Here is a 24,481-nt window from a genome sequence, read left to right as displayed (position 1 = left end):
TCCAAATTTGGAAGAACTTTGGACAAAAATTAAAGAAAGGTGAGATGCGCTTTCCCCAGGGTATTGCTGCAGTCTAATTCAAGGAATTTCCAAAGGATTGCAGGCTGGTAAATTGTAGAAGGGCTATACTACTAAATATTAACAAGTTCATTGTGTTTCTGTTGTATTTGTGCTGCATTAATGTCCTAAACTTACATTTAAATAACAATTTTTCATTGTGCGGACTTTCTTTCTGCCTCCTCAATTTGAAATTATTTTTTTTAATCGATGTAAACACTAGAATATTTCAATTAAAAGACAAATATGACCAGGTAAAATTATAGAAGTATAAATGGCTAATCAAATGAGGTATAGTTTGTTTAAACAGTTAAATTAATTTTAGCTTAAATTTGCAGTTTTTGAAAAAAAAATTGCAGTTTGGAAATATATATATATAATATATATAATATATAATATATATAATATATATAATAAATAATATTTTTTTTTTACACAGTGATCACCACTTATCAAGGCCCGGAAGCCACTCAGGGATAAGGGTTATTGCAAGTACATTACGTTAGTGTGGAGATTTGATGAAGTGTTTACTTAAGGGGGCGGTTCATTAGGAATTTGTTAACGTTGGACTTGAACACATCCAAGTTGTAGTCAGGTAGTGAAGCAGGCAGACGGAACAGAGTTCCACAGGCGTGCAGTTTTAAGAAAGAAGCTTTTTTTATGGAATCCGCGTTTTGATTTAGGCACAGATATAGAGTGGGGGAAATTTTTCACAGTGGATTCAGCTAGACGGGTGTTTTTCGTGAAAGATTGGCGAGGGGGACCAGAGATTGGAGTTCAGACGAGCACCTGCCATGGAAATAGCGATAAAACAAGGATAGGCTCGCAACGTCTCTTCTGTGGGAGAGAGGTTGCAGGGTAGAGAAAAGGGCATCCCCCACTAAGCCACGAAGTCTATTTTGTACTCTGTCAAGGCAGGATAGGCTGTTTTTAGCAGCTCCTGCCCAGATATGGCAACAGTATTCCATCCTTGGACGTACTTGGCTTTTATATAGATAGAGAATTGCATCAGTAGTGAGATATCTTCTGGAGCGGTAGAAGGATCCCACCATCTTTCCAGCGACCTTGGCAACAGACTTGATGTACGTGTTCCATTTCAGATCAGGAGTAAAGGTCAAACCGAGAAGCTTGTCAAAACACGGGGCCTCACCCAGACGAGAACCATTCATCACAATTGATGCCAGATGGGGATCAGAGCGTTGATGATGTAAGGATAGGAGTTTGGTTTTGGGTGCATTAAAGGTAACCAGCCACATCTTCCCCCACTGAACCACGCGCTCAAGATCAGAGGAGAGAGAATCAGAGAGAACTTTGTCATTTACAGCCTTTGATGTGTTGCCGTAGATGGTCGTGTCATCAGCATAGATGTCAACGAATGATTTAAGTATTGTTTAGGGAGGTCATTGATGTAGATCAGGAAGAGAGTTGGGCCCAGGATTGACCCCTGAGGGACTCCAGCATTTATATTGCAGGCCTCCGATTTTTGTCCATCTACCACTACTCTTATGAGCCTATCGGAGAGAAATGATTTAACGATTGAGAAAACATTTCCAGTTATACCGTAGCTGGAAATCTTGTGAAGGAGACCCTTATGCCATACCTTGTCGAAGGCCTTTGATATGTCAAGAGCAATTGCCCTAGAAAGGAAGCCTTTGTCAAGAGATTCACTAATCCTGTGGGATATAACCGTCAGCACATCTGCTGTAGATCTTGCAGAGCGGAAACCATATTGTGTGTCACTAAGAAGGTTATTCCTGCTGAGATGGTTGACTATTTCTCTATTTAATATGGATTCCAGCAACTTACTCATAACACACAGGAGACTTATTGGTTTGTACTGAGAGGGAGATGACTTATCACCTGAATTCTTAAATACAGGGCAAACTGATGAGGTCTTCCCGGGAGTCGGAAAGCACTGCTCCTTAAGGCAGCGCTTGAATAGTTTCGTAAGTATGGGAGGAAGTTCTGGTTGAAGCTTTTTTAACACTATAATTGGGATGCCATCAGGGTCAGTTGCTTTACTGGAATCTAGGTTCTTGATTAGCTTGGCGACCTCATGCACGGATATTTGTATGTTACCTAGTTTGTTCTGTGTTATAGGAGGAAATATGGGGAGTTGATCGCCTTCGTCGCATAGGGTAGAATTAGCTGCAAAGTTCTTTGCAAATAGTTTGGCCTTGTCTGACGCTGACGAGATGACCTCTGGTCCATTGATAATGGTTGGGATAGAACGCACACTTCTGTTCAGGATCCTATTTGTTATTTGCCAAAACTGGTGGGAACCAAGCAGCTGATCAGCTACCGTGGATTTAACAAACTGGGCATATATATATAGATATTATATATATATATATATATATATATATATATATATATATATATATATATATATATATATATAATATATAATTTACAACGAGCGACCTGCCACGGGTTAGTCAGCTCACTCATTTCTGTTAATGTAATAAAACTAAAGATACACACTGGGTTTTACGCTGTAAAGGTAATTAAATGTAAGCTCAAGCTTCTAAAACTGATCATTTATAAGGCACTTTTAATGCAACGTAAGGTTATAAATGACAAGGAAATCGAAAGAAGTACTAGATGAAAAATAAACTGTTAATTGACATAATAAGATCACGTATTATGGTTTATTTTGTCTCCTTCCTTGGTAATAATATGATATAATAAACGTTTTGTGCAAGTTTTTTTTAAATATTTTAGCATTAATTACCCTATTTTAAAGCATAGCCATATGGTACCCATGTATCCATTGTGTGTTAGCTTGATGTAAATAATACTTGGTTGAACTAACAATGGTATAAATTCGCTAAGGTAACTGAATATATGTATTGCTTTTTATTTTTATACATTTAATTTTTTTGTGTTAATGTTGTGTATTTTTGTTGACTTTTTAGGGTTTTTTTTATGTATTATTTGTTGAGTCTAAATTTTGCTTAGTTCTCAGTTATTATGCTTTACGGAAGGGACATAACTGTGTATTTTTACCGGATGTTGTATTGATATTAGCATTAGAGCGGTATTTGCATGATAGATTCATTCAATTTTATGCATATGTTTTTTTCAAATGGTTTAATTTTTATGTGTTTAAATAGTTTTGATTTAATTTATTTAAACATGTTTCATATATTTTTACTATAACTGATCTTGATATTTCCTTCAATAAACTCCTACTTAAACAATAAGTACGTTTTTATAATACACATATTTCATTCGTTAAGTTAGAACTAATTTAAGTAATCATAACCAGGGTAATAGATGTTTATCTATGTGCGTATAAAGAACGTTAGGTATTCGAATGGTGAGTATTAATATTAAAAATAGGAGTCATAATCTGCATCAATTTTGCAGTCATTACACTCATATATCGAGTAAATGCATTAGAAATGCAATCACAATAAGCTTTCTTAAATAACTTAAACGTATTAGTATTTTTCATACGGATTGTAAGCATATATTTAAAAGAACCAAATTTCAGAAACGGAAATGAAAACCTATCCCTTTTACTAACTTCAACACTTTGGAGTATTTTCGACCAATATTTTATACACGTATCAAATATTAGTCTTTACGTGATAATAATCATGTGTGTCTACTGCTTTTACTTCCGGTTTATGCTGTCCATTTGAATGGATAATTAGAAATAGTGACGCAAGCAAGAGAGACACGTACTATTTGAAAAGAGTGGGCTTTCACATTATCTGAGTTGTTGGTTGGTTGTTTTTGTTTTACGGCCTATCAACCTTTTTCGGGTTATTTAATGCCGAATCCAAAGATTTTAAAGAAAACTCTTTCAATAGAATATATTTGTTGTTTTCAAGTCGGATTCTATTTAACCCATAGTTGGGACCCTAACAGGTACTACCACTCCGGGTCAGAGTGGACCTGGAAGCAATGGCAATTAAAGGGTAGCTCCACACTCCCCAAAGCCCACAAGCTGGAGCCTCACCACTGGATATAGTTTAAGGTCATATCCAGGACCCACGTTATCTGGGAGATTGAAGCAGAATGAACGATATCTTGCTTGTTACCATCGTCCCGTTTACGAAGCAGAAATTAGAAGGCAATAAGAGCGCACAAGCTTTACTATAACTGCTGACGCTGATGTCCAGAAAGTCATCTATTGGAGTTTGAAATATGTAATTCAACGAAAAATGGCCAATACTTGTTATTATATACATTATCTGTCTATAAATGCGTGCAAATTATAAATCTAGTTTTTGTTAAAGGTACTCAAGATTTAATTATGCCAAACATTTCTTCAGTTAAAAATATTTGATATACAAACAAAGTGTTACACTAACTTCCCATAATATGACAACAACCGAGATCAGAAAGACATGTAAATGATATTTACAGACTTTTTGGAAACTCGATGGTATATCTTACGGATTATGTTTTACGCGAGTACATTTTTTTAATCCTATGGTCATAGTTTGCCTTACGACTTATACGCTATGAAAACAAATTCTTTATTGTAAACATATCATAAGTAAAAATTGTGTGAGAATCATTATGTCATTTCTACGTATAACATCAATGGACACTATAGCAGGATCAAACAAAATATAAAACTGGGCCTGGTATGGCTACATACACCAGAAAGAACAAGTAAAAATGGCACAAAACAAATGTTTTTACGAACTTTAAATCAAAATAAACCACAGAGAATTATTTTATAAAAAAATATGTTGTTTATTCGAAAAATTGTTTATGTATCCATAATTCAAATACAATTTTGAACATATGGATCTGCGGCTCGCGTGTATATGTCGTAATCCAAATTTCCACTTTCGCATACTGTATACAATAAATGTGGCTGTATTTTGACAATTAGGCTTCGAATCGTCGAATATCGTCTTCCAAATGGTCTATTGTGTCTAGTTTATCAGCCTAGACATTGGACTTTACATAGCCCCCCCCCCCAAAGTAATCTAATAATGTTAAATAGTACGAAAGAGTAGGCCAGTTGACATGTCTATTTCGTGAAATTAGTCGTTTATCAAATGGTTCTCTCAGCAAATTGATCATATCATTTGCAATTTACAAATATTGCTCAGGTGTTAGTCTTTTTATGATGAATAGCCACACCAAGTTGAACTAAAAATAACCGATAGTTGCCAAAGTCGCAATTTAATAAAATACGGTTAATAAGAAAGCGTTGTAAACTCCTTTAATAGTTCACATTGGGGACTCAGTCAGAATCCTATGGTTCTAGTCATTCTTATTTAAGGTAACAAAATACAGCAAACCAAACGTAGTGTTAAAAATGTTAACAAAAACCAAATACCATTAAGAGAAGGAAATGGACCTAAAAAGAAAACTTCCTTAGACATATAGATAATTTCAATTTATGCCATCGATCTTCTAAACACTATTTAACAATATAACCGTATCTCCTCTATTTCGTCAAATGATAAATTCATATAAAAATGTGTGAATTCAAATTTATCTATAAAATTCGTTTTAATTCAAATGATTTTTACTTAAAAAACACACGAATTTTAGGCCTAGAAATGTGCGTCATTCTCTTTCTGATAAGATATAATCTCGTTTATTTGGAAGACCGTATCTCTATTTACTTGCCTCCTCATGATAATATTAGACACAATATTTTCATGTGGGAAAAATAAACCTTCCCAACATTGGGAAATCTGAATTATGGCAATTTTCTTTTTTTCAATTTCGTTTATCTAGAAAAACTTCTGCTTTACAGGCTAAAGATAAAAATAATGAAGGACAGCATTAGAACAGATATTACACTTTACTTCTAGATCCACAAAAGTGATGTCGGATATTTTCAATTGGCACATCTCAGAATATAAGGTTGCAAATTTCAGCTATTTGCAACTGCGAGCATCTGTTTCCGTTTCCTAACAACAGTTCATTCAAGGAAAACATTATGACAAGAAATGGTTGTAAAACAACACTTCCGTAAAAAATGATGCGACAATGCGGAAATAATATTGCTTTTATTGGGTGATAAATACACTTATTATTTCGATTCCGTGAAGTCAACCTGATGGCTTTATTACTTACCGACATTCGAAATTGAAATTAACGCGCACAGAAAAAGAAGCTGATTTTTTGGGGTTTATCTTAAAGATTATATCGTTCGTTCATATATTTTTGCTTTTATCAATGTTCGTTGTTATGGTAACATATCACTGTTAATTCTTTCTAAACATAATGCATTTCCTCATCACGCGCGGTCGTATTTTCTATTTGCTTTTTTATTCCGAGTCTTCATACCAAGAGATATTCATGTGGGACTCGAACACCTGCCCCAAAACAGGCTGTTCTTACCCTAGCATTTGTATTAACCTTCAGGGTAGGCTCAAAGTGTCTTCGGTGGAGTATTCTAACACACAGGGTAGTTATGTTTTGCTCCCAATCACAAGGGGCGTCTTTGCATTTAAAGTGGTTCTTCTTCGGTAAGAAAGGGTTAAAAAATAATCAATTTTTTAAACTCTCTAAAATACGGAAGCAAGCAGTAAAAGTTACTCATTATACCAACGAAATATATCGATTCATAGTTTAAAAATCTAACTTTTTTCGCCTAAAACAAGTCAAACTGCCATTGAATCGTAAGGGATCAGATTACTACGAAAAAAACATGATGGAGAGTTGGTAATCTTGGGATTCGTTCACATTACATTTAAATTTCTGCATATTCGTACGATCAGGAAAACTAAGGGCGGTTCTAGAAAATAAGATATTAGCGTAAGAAATGTTTCGCTATCTACGGACGTTTACAGTAAAAGAATCGGCTTTTGCTGCTTGTTGGGTTATTCGGAATACGATAAAAGTACGGTAAATTCATCGAAGCATATTCCGTGTAAGTACTTGTAAAAAAGGCATAGAAATGAAACACCACGGTGATGTAAGAAGGTCTGGAGCTAAGTACACAGTGCGAGATCAATTAAATTAAGAAGTTTGGTGGAAAAATGAGATGACTATCAGTTTAAAAAATAAGGTTAAATTTATTTTTGTCGCACTGACGGTGATGTTAAAAACCTACATTTTCTATTTAAAATTTTTTCTTAATGTACGAAGTCATGCATATGCGAGCGATTTCACGAGGAGTAACTAATCTGTATATTCCGTTGAAAAACGAATTTTAATTAATAAATTAATTTTTTATCGTTTCTTATTGGATGTGTGGTTTTATTTTAGTATTAAGCTTTTTCTACATTGTACAGAATTGTGTAGTTTTAGGATGACAAAAATTTTAGCACACACACATGTAAGTATATACACATATACATACATATATATATATATACCTTTCTCTCTCTCTCTCTCTCTCTCTCTCTCTATCTTTATATATATATATATATATATATATATATATATATATATATATATATACATATATAAAGTGACCCTGTTGTTGTGTGTGGGACGATCTCTACTAAATTACTCTCTTATTTTTTTTCTCTACAGACTTGAAACCTGATTTATAAGGAATCTGGATCTGTGGAACAAATTTAATTTGGTTTACAGCCGATAAAAATACTCACTACGACATCAGAATTTGAAAACAAAAAACATGAACTTTGCAGGCGTCAGTTGACTTAACCTGTTACTTCTGCGTATGCGCAAATATACATTCATACGTTAAAATCGTTTAATTTTTAACATTTTTACCAATATCTCGATAGCTCAAATAGTAATAATAACTAAGGCGCTTAAAGTTTTGGTTGTGATTTTATCTGATTGCAAACGTGCCTGCTTCGTGGACTCTTTCAGTAATATATTACACTGTGAGATAACACTTAATGGGAAGTATCGTAATACCGACAGTATCGTAGTAAGCAGGAGTACTACTAGTGAGCAGCGCGTATGGCTTCTAAGATTGTACTACACTGGATTGCAAGCTCTGTGTACCCTTTATCTTATCCTGGTAACTTTTTGGTTAATATATCTCTCTTACACCTAATGCGTGTTTTCCTTCCGTTAAAATCCACATCAACAACCTAGTTATTTTCAAACTTTTGAAATTATTACTATATATTTGGTACAATATAATAATCAATAGAGAAATGGCTCTATAATAACAAATATGAAATTTGCATGAAATAAAATGTAATATTTAAGCGTATTGTACGCTCAGCCAACTCTGTGGGTCACTAGTTTTTATTGGGTGCAATATGATAATACATACATTATTAGCTCTCTAATCTATACGATTAATAAAATTCCAAATGTTTATTTATTTATGTGTGTATACATACCAATAAAACTTTCGAACGGATGCACCGAATTGAAAAATCCCCCCCCCCTGAATGTGTGAGTCCCTAGATTGTTCTTATCTATATATGGTTTGTAACGAACAAAAGCCAGAAATAAGTGTTTGTGAGCCGTTTCGTACAATAGTCGAAAAAGTAACCTGCCCATGTCAACGGAATTTATATATACAGTCGCGGTAACATATCCCGGCATACGGACAGGACTTGTGGCCCAATGGATAACGCGTCAAGTACGGAGCAGAAGGTCTCAGGTTCGAATCCTGGTAATTTCGTAATAATTTAAACCATCGTTTCACCCAACTTTTACTCATCAACGCTTACCCTTAGTAAGGGTAAGCGTTGATGGTAAGACGATGTTGAGTGTACTCGATTTATGTTCGACTCGACGTTTTTTGTACCGACACGGCTAGTTTAAAAAAAAAAATGCGAATTATTCCTTGTAATATATAATAATCAATAGAAGATTAATTATCTTATAATACATACGTTATCTGCATGAATTAAAATATGAAGTTTAAGCGTGTTGTACAATAGGGCAAGACTTGGCTTCTATCTAGTATATATATATATATATATATATACTAGTAAAAGTACCCGTCGTTGACTGGGTTTAAAAACGGCCTACAGAAAATGGACTCTGATTTATGAAAGTATGATAGGTTATGAAAAGGAAGTGTTGTAAAGAGATAGCTTCGAATTTGGGGATATCAAAACCAAAGCAAAATATGATGAAAGTAAAAATAAAATAGATAAATCCCATAATTTGTTATGCCATACTTGTTCACACTGGAACACTTATCACAATATTCTGTGGATCTATATTAAAAAACCTTGTTAAACTTTGTGACATATTTCCATTCTATGGCGGTCAGGCGCGAACGAACACCCCATAATTTTATTATATAATCTTTCCTCAAACTAAAACATAATTTTCAAAGTATACTTACTCGGATAGATATGAAAAGTTTTTTATTAAAGTTTGTGCTTATTTCCATTCTATGGAGGCTAGGTGTGAATGCAGACCCCACAATTTTATTATACCCTCCCTATTTAAGTTAAAACATACTTATCAAAGTATTATTATGTACATCTATATCAAAAACAAGTGTAAACGTTTATTTTTTTAATTTTTAATTTTTTTATTTCCATACTTTGTGGACCAGTCGCGTACACAGACCCCACAATTTTAATAAATCATCATTATGCCAGATCAAACATACCCATTCCTGTGTCTCGGTACATCTTCTATCATTATATGTGATCAGTTTTCTATAATAGTCAACCATATAGGAGCCTTTCTTGACCAGACACACACACAGACGTTCAGCTGTATATTATAATATATATATATATATATATATATATATATATATATATATATATATATATATATATATATATATATTAGTGTTCGGACGATTAATTGGAATCGGAAAAATCGGAACTTTTTGGTGTATCGTAATTGGAAAAATTTGAGCCTATTTTCCGATGCCGAAACCGATTATCTTAAATTCTTTTGTTTTATTTGATTTTGGTTTAAGAAACATCTTCCATTGATCGTAATAAATATGGAATTTGCATAAATTAAAAATCATATATAATCATATATACAAGCTAATTATCCTCCCCTACATACACGTAAGTTCGAAACATATGTGTCTGCTGGTTTAAAAATAAATATTAATATATTATATAATATTAAAATATATTATGTTTATATATATATATATATATATATAGAGAGAGAGAGAGAGAGAGAGAGAAAATAAAAAGGAACAAACCGTATTATGTGTTCATCAACGTTTCGCCTTTATTTCGAGATTTCCTCTGGATGAAATATATAGAAATAAAGACGAAACGTTGATGAACACATAATACGGTTTGTTCCTTTTTATTTTCTCTATTTTGTCGGAATACTATTTCCATTATTTTCATCATACATATATATATATATATATATATATATATATATGCATAATATATTTATTATTTGGTTTAAAAATACATATTAATAGTATTTAAAATATATTATGTTTATATATATATATATATATATATATATATATATATATATATAAACATAATATATTTTAATAAATATTAATATTTATTTTTAAACCAGCAGATACATATGTTTCGAACTTGCATGCATGTAGGGGAGGATAATTACTGACAATCCGATTTGAACCTAGTCATACAATAACATTTGTATTCGTAGCTTAGTGTTCACCCTCCACGTTGTCAGAAACTAGCACGAAAAATGAGAGAAATTAAATAAATTCCTAATAAATGGTCATAATCGGTAAACATTCACAAAGTAACCAACCAACTGTCGTTGGAATATAATATTATGCTAAAGTTGGCTTCTTATACTTAATTCCCTAAAGAAAGCTCAACTTTTTTTTCTTAAAGAGGTCTTATAACAATAATATTTTGTTTTAATGATATAATCAATAATTATTTTTAAACCTATAAACACAAGTTTCAAACTTTAGTTCTCTTCAGTGTAGGAAATGACGTTGTCGTCTGGTATTCAACTTCCAAGCTATCAAAAATTAACAAGAACAGTCGCCGTCTACCGGGCGAAGATGAATGAGGAACCGCATGTCCTTTTGCATCCAGCTTATAACCCGACATTTCTTTTTATATTATCATGTTTTGCGCATAATATTAAATTTGGCGGTGATGTTCAAAATGTACTCAACGTGATGGGATGTAAATAAGTCAATTTGTTTAAAATGCATTACGGTAAATTTGTATACTAGATCGATACACACCGACCGTTTTCCGTTAATCATTAAGTACACATGCGATTCCTTGCTCCGAGCTCTAAACCTCTAATTAAAATCTCTATTGAATTTTTTTTTAAATTATAAATTTCAAGCTATAAATGAAATAAATTAAGATAAGCATATTTTCTTTTTCGTGCAAGTAATGTGATCAGAATGAAATATGCATATCCATGTATCCTGAGTGATGTAGTTTAAAAAAATATGAGAGCATGAACCTTAAAAAAAATTGAGAAGTTCGTGAAAAACAAACACACAGACAGACTTGTTGTAGTCACAAATAAAGCAGCCCCGTAACAATGTATTCCTGAAAAGTGAGGTTTTGGGAATTAAACTTTTCTTTGTTTATAGGTAGACAGAGGAAGAAAATATGTTCCTTATATTGATGGTACTTAGACGAGTTCTGGCTTTAAATATGCAGAGATTAGAGCTTAGTTTTCCAGTTTTCATGAAAATAACAATAGAGTAGAGAAAGACTAGCGGCGTCTCTTCTGTGAGAAATGGACTGTAAAGGATGGAAGAAATCATCCGTTACTAGATTCCCAAGTCATTCCCATACACAGGATGAGAAATAATGATTTTACCGGCATTTTTCTTGCGTTTTTCTTAGAAATGGGCGTCTGGTTGGAACTGGTGAAATTGTAATCGAAGACCATTTCTAAGAACTGTCTTGTATAAAAGACATCTTTTTAAGACTTGATTGATATTCTTAGGGAATAACTTCATGTCTCAGTGGGGATATATTTATAGGTTCATAGCTATAGATACTAAATCTTCACCTTTCTTTTTCCTACTGTTTCCTAACAGAGCAAGAAAAAAATACAGGGAAAAGGGGGAAAGATGAGAATGCGAGCATTGATAAACTACCTGTGATATGAAAATAATGTTGGTTGTTTTTCTTAAATTTCAGAGGCGGACAAAACTTCCCATCCACCACGTGAGTACAGGCCCGAGATCTGCATCTTTCTCCCAACCTTTTCCGCATTGCTTCTGTGAATATGCTTACTATTACCAAGTAAAACCTAACATCTTTGACATTTAATAAGATCAAAATAGTAAACAATAGAAAGTAACGTTTTATCTGTTAGTTGAACTCTATAAAATGCTTCTTGCCTCTATATCTAAATGCACTCTCTTTCTCTCACACCTACAAACCCAGATACACACTTACAACCCCCTCACACACACATATATATTCATTTTATCACTATAAATGAACAGACAGGAAAGGGCTCTTTCCTGAGTTAACACATGATCTCTATATGAGATACGTAGATATACTAGTGTTCTATTAAAATTCTCCTCTATCTCTGAAACGCTTGCCTAGTTAATTATGTTGAGCTAATTTCAATCAATTAATTAGGTTGAGCTAATTTCAATCAACGACCCTAAATCGAACAGCGGTTAAATGATCGGTCGCATTTGATACCCAGAATATCCGTTGTGACTCATAAAATCGATTTCGAATAATATCTATATATATATATATATATATATATATATATAAATATATATATATATATTAAAATATGCATATATATATATATATATATATATATATGTATATAAATAAAGTGACTGAATTTTGTAAATACCCTTAAATGATAGATTTATAATACCGTAAAGTAAACGTCCATAGAAATATTAGTATCGATATTTATATGACAATTCTAATCAGATAAAAACCTATCGATATTTATATGACAATTCCAATCAGATAAACTTCTATCAATATTTATATAATAATTCCAATCAGATAAAATCCTATCAATATTTATATCACCATTCCAATCAGATAAACTGCTATCAATATTTATATGACAATTCCAATCAGATAAATTTCTACCAATATTCATATGACAATTCCAATCAAATAAAAGCCAGAGCAATAGTATACATGAAAATTTAAAATTAACTTCAGAAAACTACAAAGATAATGACAAATTTAATATATGACAATGGATACAAACATTTACCGTTTTTTCCTTAATTCATCGATTTGTAATATTTTGCTACAAATATTTCCTCTAAGACGAGCATGTTATTTAAAATGCATGGATAAAAGAAAAAAAACTAATTTTTTGTATTCCTTGTCGCATAATAAATTTGTCGTCATTTTTTTAATTCCCTGAATTGAATTCTAAATTTTCATATATATATATATATATATATATATATATATATATATATATATATATATGTATATATATGTATGTATGTATATATGTATGTATGTATATATGTATGTATATATGTATGTATATATATATATGTATGTATGTATGTATGTATATATATGTATATATATGCATGTATGTATATATGTATATATATGTATATATATATATGTATATTTATGTATATATGTATGTATATATATGCATATATATATGTATATTTATGTATATATGTATGTATATATATGTATATATCTGTATATGTATCTATATATGTACGTATATATATATGTATATGTATATGTATATGTATATATATTATATATATGTATATATATGTATATATGTGTGTATATATATGTGTATATATGTGCATATATATGTGTATATATATGTGTATATATGTATATATATATATATATGTGTATATATGTGCATATATATGTGTATATATATGTGTATATATGTATATATATATGTATATATGTATATATATGTATATATATGTATATATATGTATATATATACGTACATATATAAAAGAGGTGAATGTCCTTTCTTGAAGCATTATATAGTATATAGTTAAATGTAATAAGTAAAAGGCAGTACAATGCAGAGGTAACGTAAAGGCACAAACTGAAGCAGATGAAGAATAGATTTAGTGATGCAACTATAAATATATGTATATACATTTATATATTTCATACGCACATTTTATTTATATTTCTACTGTGATTACCCGCGTCAGCTAGTCTGATAGAATATCCGTGTTCTATAATATTTCGAGAGAGATCTTTTCATCAGATATGTGTTTCACTTTGGTTCAAACGCGCTTCTGTAAACAGTAACAGTCTCGCAGCAAACAATGGCGTGAAACGTGTTATTTAATATTTTATTTTATTTAAATATAATTAGATTGGTTCTCATGAATTTATCTACATATATATATATATATATATATACATATATATATATATATATATATATATATATATTAATTGGTGAGCATACGTTCCGTCACATATGGTCATTTTGTTTATTTGATCGAGTGATTTCACGTTAAAATGCGAAATCCAACCGTTTATTTGAAACTGTGATAAGCAGTTTGATATTTTATTTCTAGTTGGTGTTGGTTTTCAATTTTGACACATGTTTTTTTTTTTGCAATGGCAAAGCAAGAGTATTCGGAGTTTGTGCAAATTTTGTTGCATTATTAACTTCTCATCGTGTGGATACTCTTTCTAAATACGCTTCATTAATATTGTCGTGAACAAAGATTCATAAAAACATGATAAGTTCAGTATCTCTGCACGTGCCATTTGTGTTACGCACAATATTTTTAATCGAACCATTACGTGTGAAAAATAAATGCTTATTTTGAAAGTAATAAAAGTAAGCTTGCAGGTCTTCATTTTACCCATCTTTACGTATGTGTAGCTTATTGATCAAGCTGGGTTACACTTGATCATAACGTAGGATATATGAGGCGATGAAGACAATAAAACAATTATATCTTTTATATAGCAATATGAATAAAAGGTCAACGAGGATGGAAAGGCCGAAGGTGGAGACCACAAACTAGGACGAGGCCACGGGAATTGTTCATTAAACACTGGAAAGTTGTAGAGCTCATTGCAACTGATCTCAATAGAAGGCCAATGATCGTTGCCAAAAATAATTTAATAGTAAACGACTGTTGCAATAATGCAAAATGACTCGCGATGGGTATCGAAAGAGGCACTAAATGATAGAAATCTGGGGAGATCTGCTGTCAATTAGACACTGGAAAGCAAAACGTCTTATTGTCGATAAGATATTACCGATTATTGTTTTGGTGAAATATATTAATAAGCAAGGAATAATAATCTATATACTAATACGCTTATTATTTTCGACCGTTATCATCTTGACCATCCCTTAGAATGAAAACCACCACCATACTATTAAGTTATTTAAAATACATTGGGTACTGTTTTCATAAAAATGTTAATAAACTCATATTTGCCGTGGGGTTATTGGATATTCTGTCGAAAAAAAAAACGTTTTTTGTGCTATCCAGAAAATTATCAGCTTTATCAAAACATAATTGTTGATGAAAAATATTTCTCATTTCGTGGAATTTCCACGTGTCCTGCTAAAATAATAATAATAATAATAATAATAATAATAATAATAATAATAAGAAGAAGAAGAAGAAGAAGAAGAAGAAGAAGAATACGGTAGCACGAGCCTCAGTTGGTACCACTTAAAATATTCGTGAAAATCTGTCCATAGACAGAAAGTACAATCCAGAAAGGGAGCGGGAAGTACTGGAAACACGTTGAAGCTAAAGTCTATAGAAAATCAAATATTTTTGGCAAAGATCGAACTCAAAACGACATAATCCGCCAATCCATATCGAAACATGTGGCCATTTATAACTTTAGTAAACAGAAACATATTTTAAAATATACATGTATAAGTATTAATATAATACATGGATTTTACAAATTTACATAGCTTCTTTATATAGAGACTTGTAATGACACATTTAGGGGTGAATCATAACACAAAAATTACAACAAAATTAAATAAATATATGGCATATATGAATTCATTTTTCATCTCAAGAAAGAAAAAAATCGCATGGAAAGAGGAGTTTAATACGCTTTTTTTTATAGCAAGGCATTTCGAAACCTAATGTTTTTCGCCAGAAAAGAAGGGAACCAACCAGGTTACAAATATGTGAAAATGCGACATATAACTTAGAATACATTAAGATAGAATTTTGTTTTTAATGAAATGAAATAGAACACATAAATGATGAAGGAGAAAACAAACAAGCAGAGATATGATATGGTAGCTATATGACTGTGGGGTTGCTGAGGCTATAAAGGATCGATGAGGCTGATTAAAATAGAGTGAACTTCTAATAATGCATGAGGTGCTTTAAGGCAAATGAGTGTAGCAAATGGTTAAAAGTATCGACAAAAATACGATAATGGGGAAAATATAATAATATAATCCTAATAAAGGATAGTAGATAGAGAAATAAAGATGAAACAAAATATAAGCATATAAGTAATAAAAACAAAAAAAATATAAGGTGGTTACATAAGATTATATAACAGGTCCATACATGGACCTGTTATATAATCTTATTTTACAGACAGGCATACCATAAGGTATGTATGTCTGTAAAATAGTCATATTCTGAACAGTTTAGTCAGTCGGGTAGATAAAAAATGCTGGTCTGTATATCGGTCGAATGGGCTCATATCTTAATAGCCCTTTGGACGTATAAATATATATATATATGTATATATATATATATATATATATATATATATATATATATATACACTACTTACAGTTAATATATATATATTAACTGTAAGGAGTGTACGCAGATCGGTCAACGTTCAAACATTTTTATGTTTCGTCACGATTCCAATCGAATATCACGTCCGAAATGCGTTAAACTATTTCAAAAAATTATTTCGATGATTTTTAAAAATGAAAATATCAAAAATTAAAATAAGTATAAAAACATAACAATTGGTGGTGACTCCACTCATATATATATATATATATATATATATATATATATATATATATATATATATATATATATATATAAGAGAGATATGTGCGTGGGTGGGTGTTAATTCACAGTTGGTTTTTCGTTTCATCTGCAACTAATCAGTGGACTCTGTGTGTGTGTGTGTGTGTGTGTGTGTGTGTGTGTGTGTGTGTGTGTGTGTGTGTGTGTGTGTGTGTGTGTGTGTATTTATGCATACATGTATATATTTGTCACTAACCTTTCATGAGGCCTTTGAAGTTATATATTAATTCGGACGCCTATTCTATTTCATTTTCTCTTCCACTTTTTCTATTACTCGTTTTCCCTCTCCTCACCATTAACGCTACGCACCATTTTTTGTGCTGTTCTTGATTCTTTTTTTAAACATTATTTATTGTGTGTATTCATTTGCTCTCTTTTCCTCTTTCTCTTCCTTTCTCACATTGTTCTTCTCTCGCGCATTGTTTGCCTTTTCCTCTAAGGACATTTTGTTCTTTCTTCATCTTTGTCCTGCGGAATGTCTAAAACTACGGGGAGAAGTTTTAAATATCTGCTATTAAAATGAAACGCGACAGTCCGAAATAACCCATCGGAAAACTATTGGGAGCCCAATTTACATTTAAATTGCACCGATGCCGGTTGCTTTTGAGCGACGTGTAAAATGTAAAAAAAAGAGAATCCTATAGAGAATACATTCATTTAGTCTTGTCTCATAAATCATTGATGTGCATTCTTAGCAATTAGGAGACAAGTTTTCGCAGCAACTAATTCTATAATCAAACTGACGAAACAACTAATTAAATGGATATTTGTTCAATGTTTTTGAAGACAGAAATAAATGTAAAATAGTGCTGGCACGCGCATGCGCTGAGACTTGCTAATTTCTTTTTCTTTTCTTTCGTCTTTTCCTCAATTTTGTGGACTCTTTTCTTCTCCGTGTTTTTTTTTAATTTCATGCATATTTTCAAACTATGCAATGACAATTTAATTTGCATTCATATTGCAATATGAGCTGTGTTAATTTATATCTTGCAGGGGTAAATTAAACACAGAAGAAAGATTTAAATTAAAAAAAAGGGCATTTTAAATAATATAAACCTCATGGACGTGTTACTTTTTTATCTAAAATACTGTTTTAATGTTGTTATTGTTATAATTTATTGTTTATTTATTTATTTTATTTATTTATTTATTTGTATTTTTTGCTTAAAACCATATTTTGGCATTTTTTGAAAGAAATATCTAAGGAAAAATGAAACATAATGTCTAGCAGTATATAGTAAGAAGGTTTTTATAAATAAATACCGGGATCCGTATCTCAATGTTTTCCTATTAAAGTAGACGAAACCAAGTAAAATAGACAGATTAGTAAATTGACCGGAAACGACCAGAAATACATTGAGGGATGAGTAAATATCTATCTCAACGCTTGATTTAAACACAATAAGGCAATTTACATGAACAAATATTTTAAATAGTATAAAATTATTGGATATATCAGTTTTTCCATCTGAAATGGTGTCATCATTATTAATAGAATTATTATTATTAATATGTATCTATTTGTATTTTTTATCATATTATCATATATCATTATTTTTTATTATATTATTTATATAAACAAATTTTACACTATCCTGTCAGAATGATTTTATAATTAAGAAGAGCGATGCCTCGGCGTTGCCCTGGAAAAATTAATGTAACCAACTATCACGATCCGTAGACGTAAATTGATCAAAAAGCACCGGAAAGACTCTTTTTATCCAAAATTCTAAGTTTCCAACAACCATATAAAATTAGAAGTATACAATCAAAACAATCACTGAATTAGAAAACAAGAATAATGAACAATGAATCCATTTTGTAAAGAAATATGCAAATTAATTAAATTTACCTGTCGATCCCATGCAAATGGTCATTAAATAAGAAAGTTGTTTCTTTCATTTGGAATATGAATTTAATGTTTTACTCTCATTGTTTTATGCAATAAATGACTCAACTTTACAAAACGATGTATCATGCGTAACCATTGTTTTTTTTCTTCAGAAGAAACTGGCTTAGTATCAATTTTAGCATGATTATTTTTTATTTTTATTTTTATTGTTTAACAAAATATAAACATTTCTGAATTTTCTAGATGAGGATTGGTTATTCGTATTATTTGGATGTATCGGACTATTTTTCTCATCTTGAGTGTGATTTTCACAACGTTTCCATCGATGTAACCTCCCACCTTTGTCAGGTGTATCTTGTTGAACTCGGAAATTTTTCTGTCGAACTTGGGAATTTCGACGGAATTTGTCTGTCAGAACAAGAACATATTACCCCCTGAAGTAAATAAAGGGTTCCGCTTGAAATTCCGTCCAAATTCCCGAGTTCGACAGAAACATTCCCGAGTTAGACGACACAAGAAGATCGAAGGTTACATCGACCGAAACGTTGTGAAAATTATACTCAAAATGAAAACAAGTAATTCGATGAATCCAAATAATACGAAAATATAAACACTTTTTATTGTTGTTGTTGTTCAATCAACTTTGAGTGTAACTGGAGTTCAAATATCCGCATGAAGTCGAATATAAAATTTACGTGGTTGAGTAATGAGATTATGAAATAAAACTGACAGGTGAACTCATACAGTGCACATCAGCATTCGAATGTATAACACGATGCGCGTCTTTTTCCATTTCCAGCAATGAGTCCGCCATTTTGAAGTCATTAATCTAATTACACATAAAAGAAAAGCTTATAAAGATAATACTTGTATACATTAACAAGAACAGAACTTTTTTAATAATTTTATTTGGATAATCATGACTACTATTCTCATCTACGTTGTTATTCTCCCAAAGTTTTCGACCAATCAACCTTCTACCGATGTAACTTGCAAAACTCTCGAATCTATCAAATTTCTATATGGACAACTAATGCAATAGGAACAAGAGAAAAGTAATTGTTTTTAAGTGACAATCTCCTGAATGTTGAACGTTCAATCCTCACCACAAAAGAGAAAAACGAATAAATAATTAATTACGACTTGTACTTATTCATGGCTGATGAAGCGAGAATAATAAACATTCTTGGATTAAATAAAGTGCTCAGCTGTAAATTGTATTTCCAAATTCGACAAGATAGACCTGAAGAAAGTTGGCGGTTATATAAGTTGAAACTTTAAAGATGATAACCCATGATAAGAATCGTAGTCCGAATATTATAAATAATACACACTTTCAAACCTCATCTTAAAACACTTCCAAATATAACTCGTTTTGTTTATTTATTGTAGCAGTTTTTTTTTCTTTTCTATTAATTTTAAGATAATGTAAAATTGCTTTTTATCGAAATAATAAACGCGAATGAACGCGAGTATTCGGAACGATTCGCGATATGATGTAGGGGAAGTGGGAATAGTGTTGAATAAATGGGTGAGAAAATACAGCAGTTTTAAGTTACGGCGTTGGATGTAGTTTCAGCTTCGAATACTCAATATCATCATTTTTTAATGCTTTATTTATTTATTTATTTTTTTTTAAATGAAAGACTTCGCTGTAATTTTGGAATGGATCTATCGTACGACCATGTTTAATCAATCTATGTTATGTTTATTGCCTTGAATCTTATGTAGGGAGTAAGAACCATAGTTAAGGTAGCAGTAGCAGTAGTTTATTTTCGTTTTCTCAGCTTAGTTTCGTTTTATTGATTTCAAGTAGAGACCAAGACTAAACCTGCAAAGCAATAGCGATTGTTTATGAAGAAACAGATACAAAACGAAATACCGTAATTATTATTTTAATATATTATTCTTTTAATAGTATGTTTAATATTTTTTATTAATGAGCCACAACTTGCCAAGGCTAAAATCAATTGAAGATAGCCGTCAGCGAGGCGGGGAGATTGACAGACAATGATGATAAATACAAAGAGAGCGTTAAACACATCAGCAATATTCATTTTAAGCATCAGCGGATCTGGAAAATAGTAATTTGTTTGCCCTTTCTCAGAATCATTGTTTATTATATGTTTGTAATAATTAGGGTTATGACAAGAGAATATTATTTTCATTATTTTGACTACCGAGTACATACCAGTTAATAGCTTATATGTTTTTAGACAGCGTGGTGTGGTTCTCAATTGATTACCTGTGTCATACTGTGTCGGATATATACTCGAAAACCAAAACAATGATAAGAATATTCTCTTGTCATAGCCCTAGTAATAAGGGACCAGATCATGGTTTGAGTGAGAATTGCGAAGATGCAGAAAGTTAATTAAATATTCACTTTCTACTCTCGTATATTATTATGGATAGCCCTAGGCTTCCGTAGAGCCCACGTGTACATTAACAAGATAAATAGGTAATACTAATTTATGTTAATTTTATTTTAATTCGGACTATTAGTCTCATCTTATCTTTTTATTGGTGCACAACGTTTCGGCCAACTTCCTCTGGCCTTCGTCAGGTGGTAACCGCGACGGATAGGAACTTCGAATCTCCTAACTGCATTCGCAGCCATCACTGCCATCCGTAGTTGTTGTCGTCTCACCACATTTTTGACCAATTACCTCTGGCACGCTTTGGGTGGGATTGAAACCGCTATCTTCAGACAATGTTCATCTGGAACCGTAGAGATTCGTGCCAGAGGTAATTGGTCAAAAATGTGGTGAGACGACAACAACTACGGATGGCAGTGATGGCTGCGAATGCAGTTAGGAGATTCGAAGTTCCTATCCGTCGCGGTTACCACCTGACGAAGGCCAGAGGAAGTTGGCCGAAACGTTGTGAACCAATAAAAAGATAAGATGAGACTAATAGTCCGAATTAAAATAAAATTAACATACAATGCTCATCTCAAAAATAAAAAAATTCCAATAAGGAATAATATATATAAATACTAATTTATGTTGTACTAGTTGCAAGTAAGAATTCAATCTAGACTCGATACTATTATTGCTCAAGTGAACATCTCATGTCTGAAGAATCAGCCCGTCATGGAACAAATAATACTAATACCAGTAACATGTTAGAAAGCAAATTTGACAATTGTTACATCATTTTAAACCTCGAAGAGTACTGATGATCACTAATTCTCGCGTTTCGAATGTGTAGCATGTATACCAAAACAAACTTGCTACTTTTAAAATTTCTAACAAAAAAATCCTCGGTCATAACCACCAACACTCATATCTCTGTTTTAACTGAGTCGAACTGAATGGCTTTCTGCTTTAAGCGTTCTTTGATCTTAGTACTGGCTTTTACACTAGGCCTATAATAAAAGACATATATTTAGTATGTTGCTACGTTGAGAGAAATGTTTGGATCATTCTACTGCAAGAGAATGCCTCTGAATCAAGTTGCAACTCTTTACCTCTGTAATAGCTAGATACGTTCTACGATGGAATACTGTGTGACACAGTCCAATTTTGCCAGCTTTCATAAAGTACAAAATTGACAGGGAATATGGTAGGCATGTGATCTCTTCTCCTCCTTACAGATTCTTTTTTCACAGAAAATATGTTGCTAGTATCTCTCTGTTGTTATTTCTATGGGAGATATTCATCTGCACTCCAATCTTAGGTTCTTCCTTGAAAGAATTTGTATTGCTACCACACAGAAAACGTTTATTGTGTGTGTGTGTGTGTGTGTGTGTGTGTGTGTGTGTGTGTGTGTGTGTCTAGCGTAAGGTTGCATTATCACAGACAGTGTGTACTTGCAAGGGCTTCCTGCCCGTGAAAAACATTACACTGGGGATGCTTCCCTGCGAATTACTATTCTATAATTTTAAAATCTAATGTCAACAAAATATTATCTTAAATCACCCCATAATTAAACGCAGATCATGCTATACTCACATAGTGTTCTTTATCTTTCGGCTAATAATCGTTCCATCTCATTAACCCTTATTATTATTATTATTTATTATTATTATTATTATTATTATTATAATAATAATAATAATAATAATAATAATAATACCACCACCACCACCACCACCACCACCACCCCCAAAGTATTTAAAGAACAATAAAGCTTAGTTACGCTAATAATTTTGAATTTGATATTAATCTACTTTGGGGAAAGAGATGAAGTTTTGGTTCGTCAGTTTTAACACATGTCAATTCTTTTTTAAGTATTAATGCTGAACTGCAATAACTATTGTGTCGATTCAGTGTGCGTGACTAACTTAACACAAGTTGTTATTTTATTACAGTTATAGAAGAGTGTGATTTTATCATTTACCCAGGTTATTAGTACGTAAACGAAGCAATAGATTCGTTAGGATTTAAACTTGCATATCCGATTCCACAAACCGTGACGATATTAATTATCTCAACCCTGAAGACTATTTTATAATAGTCATTGAAAATATTCAAGTTGTTACATTTATACATGTATATATGTATATAAAGTAAGATAAATCACAGATTAAAGATCAAGTGAATTATCCTGTCAGATATTACATTTAGGTAATACTTTCAGGATGATCCTAGCCAAAACGGTAAAGCTCAATATTAAATGAATAGAGCAATATATAACTTTAATTGTTAAAGTTAAATTCTGTAAATCAAAATATAAACACATATATTTAAGTTAAGAATGTATTGTTTGAAACAAGGAATATAGACAGAAATTATGTTTATTTTCTTAATCCATGGATGTTCAACAATGGCTCACATCATCAGAGGAAATGATATGCAATTAGCAAAATGTTCAGCTATGAATAAACAAGTATTTTGCTTTTCAGCACATATATTAAAATGTTATTTGAATGGTGAATAAGATTTATAGGAAAAGGATTAAGGAAATAAACATAATTTCTCTATATATTCCTTGTTTCAAACAATAAATTCTTAACTTAAATATATGTGTTTATATTTTTATTAACAGAATTTTACTTTTACCATTAAACTTTATATATATATATATATATATATATATATATATATGTTGGAGGAGGAAAACCGAAATGCTTTACGTTTCGTCATATGCGTACATTTTCAAGACTGAAACGTAACACGTATCAATCAAGAGGATAAATTTTAGCTGTTTTACTCTTGAAAAAGATCTCGTTAGACGGGCGAAACGTCGAGCACTTACATTTTCTTTCTCCATTCTTAAATCTCATATGTGTGTGTATATAAATGTATATATATATATATATATAGAGAGAGAGAGAGGGGGGGGGGCAGACAGACAAACAGATAGAAAATAGATATTTTATTTCTCATGAATGCTATAATACCGCATAGAAGAAAATGAGCTGAACAAAGCGCAAGCTGAAGCACATTTTTTAAACAAACAACGTCTGTTAATTGAACAATCATTTATTCAGACGGAAACAAAAGCCGTACGAATTAAAAAGAAAATACATATAGAAAAGATAACGCTCTAATATTTTAAGAAAACAAGCAAAGTCGCCGAGTTAATTGTCTGAGCATATTTCATTTATAATTTTCTATTTTTGAACTGTCTGAACGAATGTAATTAACATGATAGATGTCGATAAGAGAGAGGAGATGGCGAATGGAGAGAGGTATACCGTCGCGGGATGTGAAATCATGGCACTCAAATCAAACTGGATCATTCGCGTCTATTTATCTACATAATAAAAGTGAACGTACGGT

The 24,481-nt window shown here is 31.6% G+C and overlaps 1 protein-coding gene across 1 annotated transcript in view; it reads left to right on the top strand.

The window, feature by feature from the left end:
- LOC145292271 (protein lev-9-like) overlaps nt 1-24,481 on the top strand; it is a 1,243,866-nt gene that overhangs the window by 747,677 nt on the left and 471,708 nt on the right. Inside the window, exon 8 of the mRNA XM_080138595.1 lies at nt 12,030-12,056. Within this exon, the coding sequence (XP_079994721.1) occupies nt 12,030-12,056 (27 nt within the window). The remainder of the gene's footprint in view (nt 1-12,029; nt 12,057-24,481) is intronic.

This window comes from Euprymna scolopes, chromosome 13 (genome assembly GCF_053919585.1).
Source record: "Euprymna scolopes isolate OS-2025 chromosome 13, ASM5391958v1, whole genome shotgun sequence".
Lineage (NCBI taxonomy): Eukaryota > Metazoa > Mollusca > Cephalopoda > Sepiida > Sepiolidae > Euprymna > Euprymna scolopes.
The sequence above is the reverse complement of the archived record's forward strand: the minus strand, read 5'-3'. Positions and strand labels throughout refer to the sequence as shown.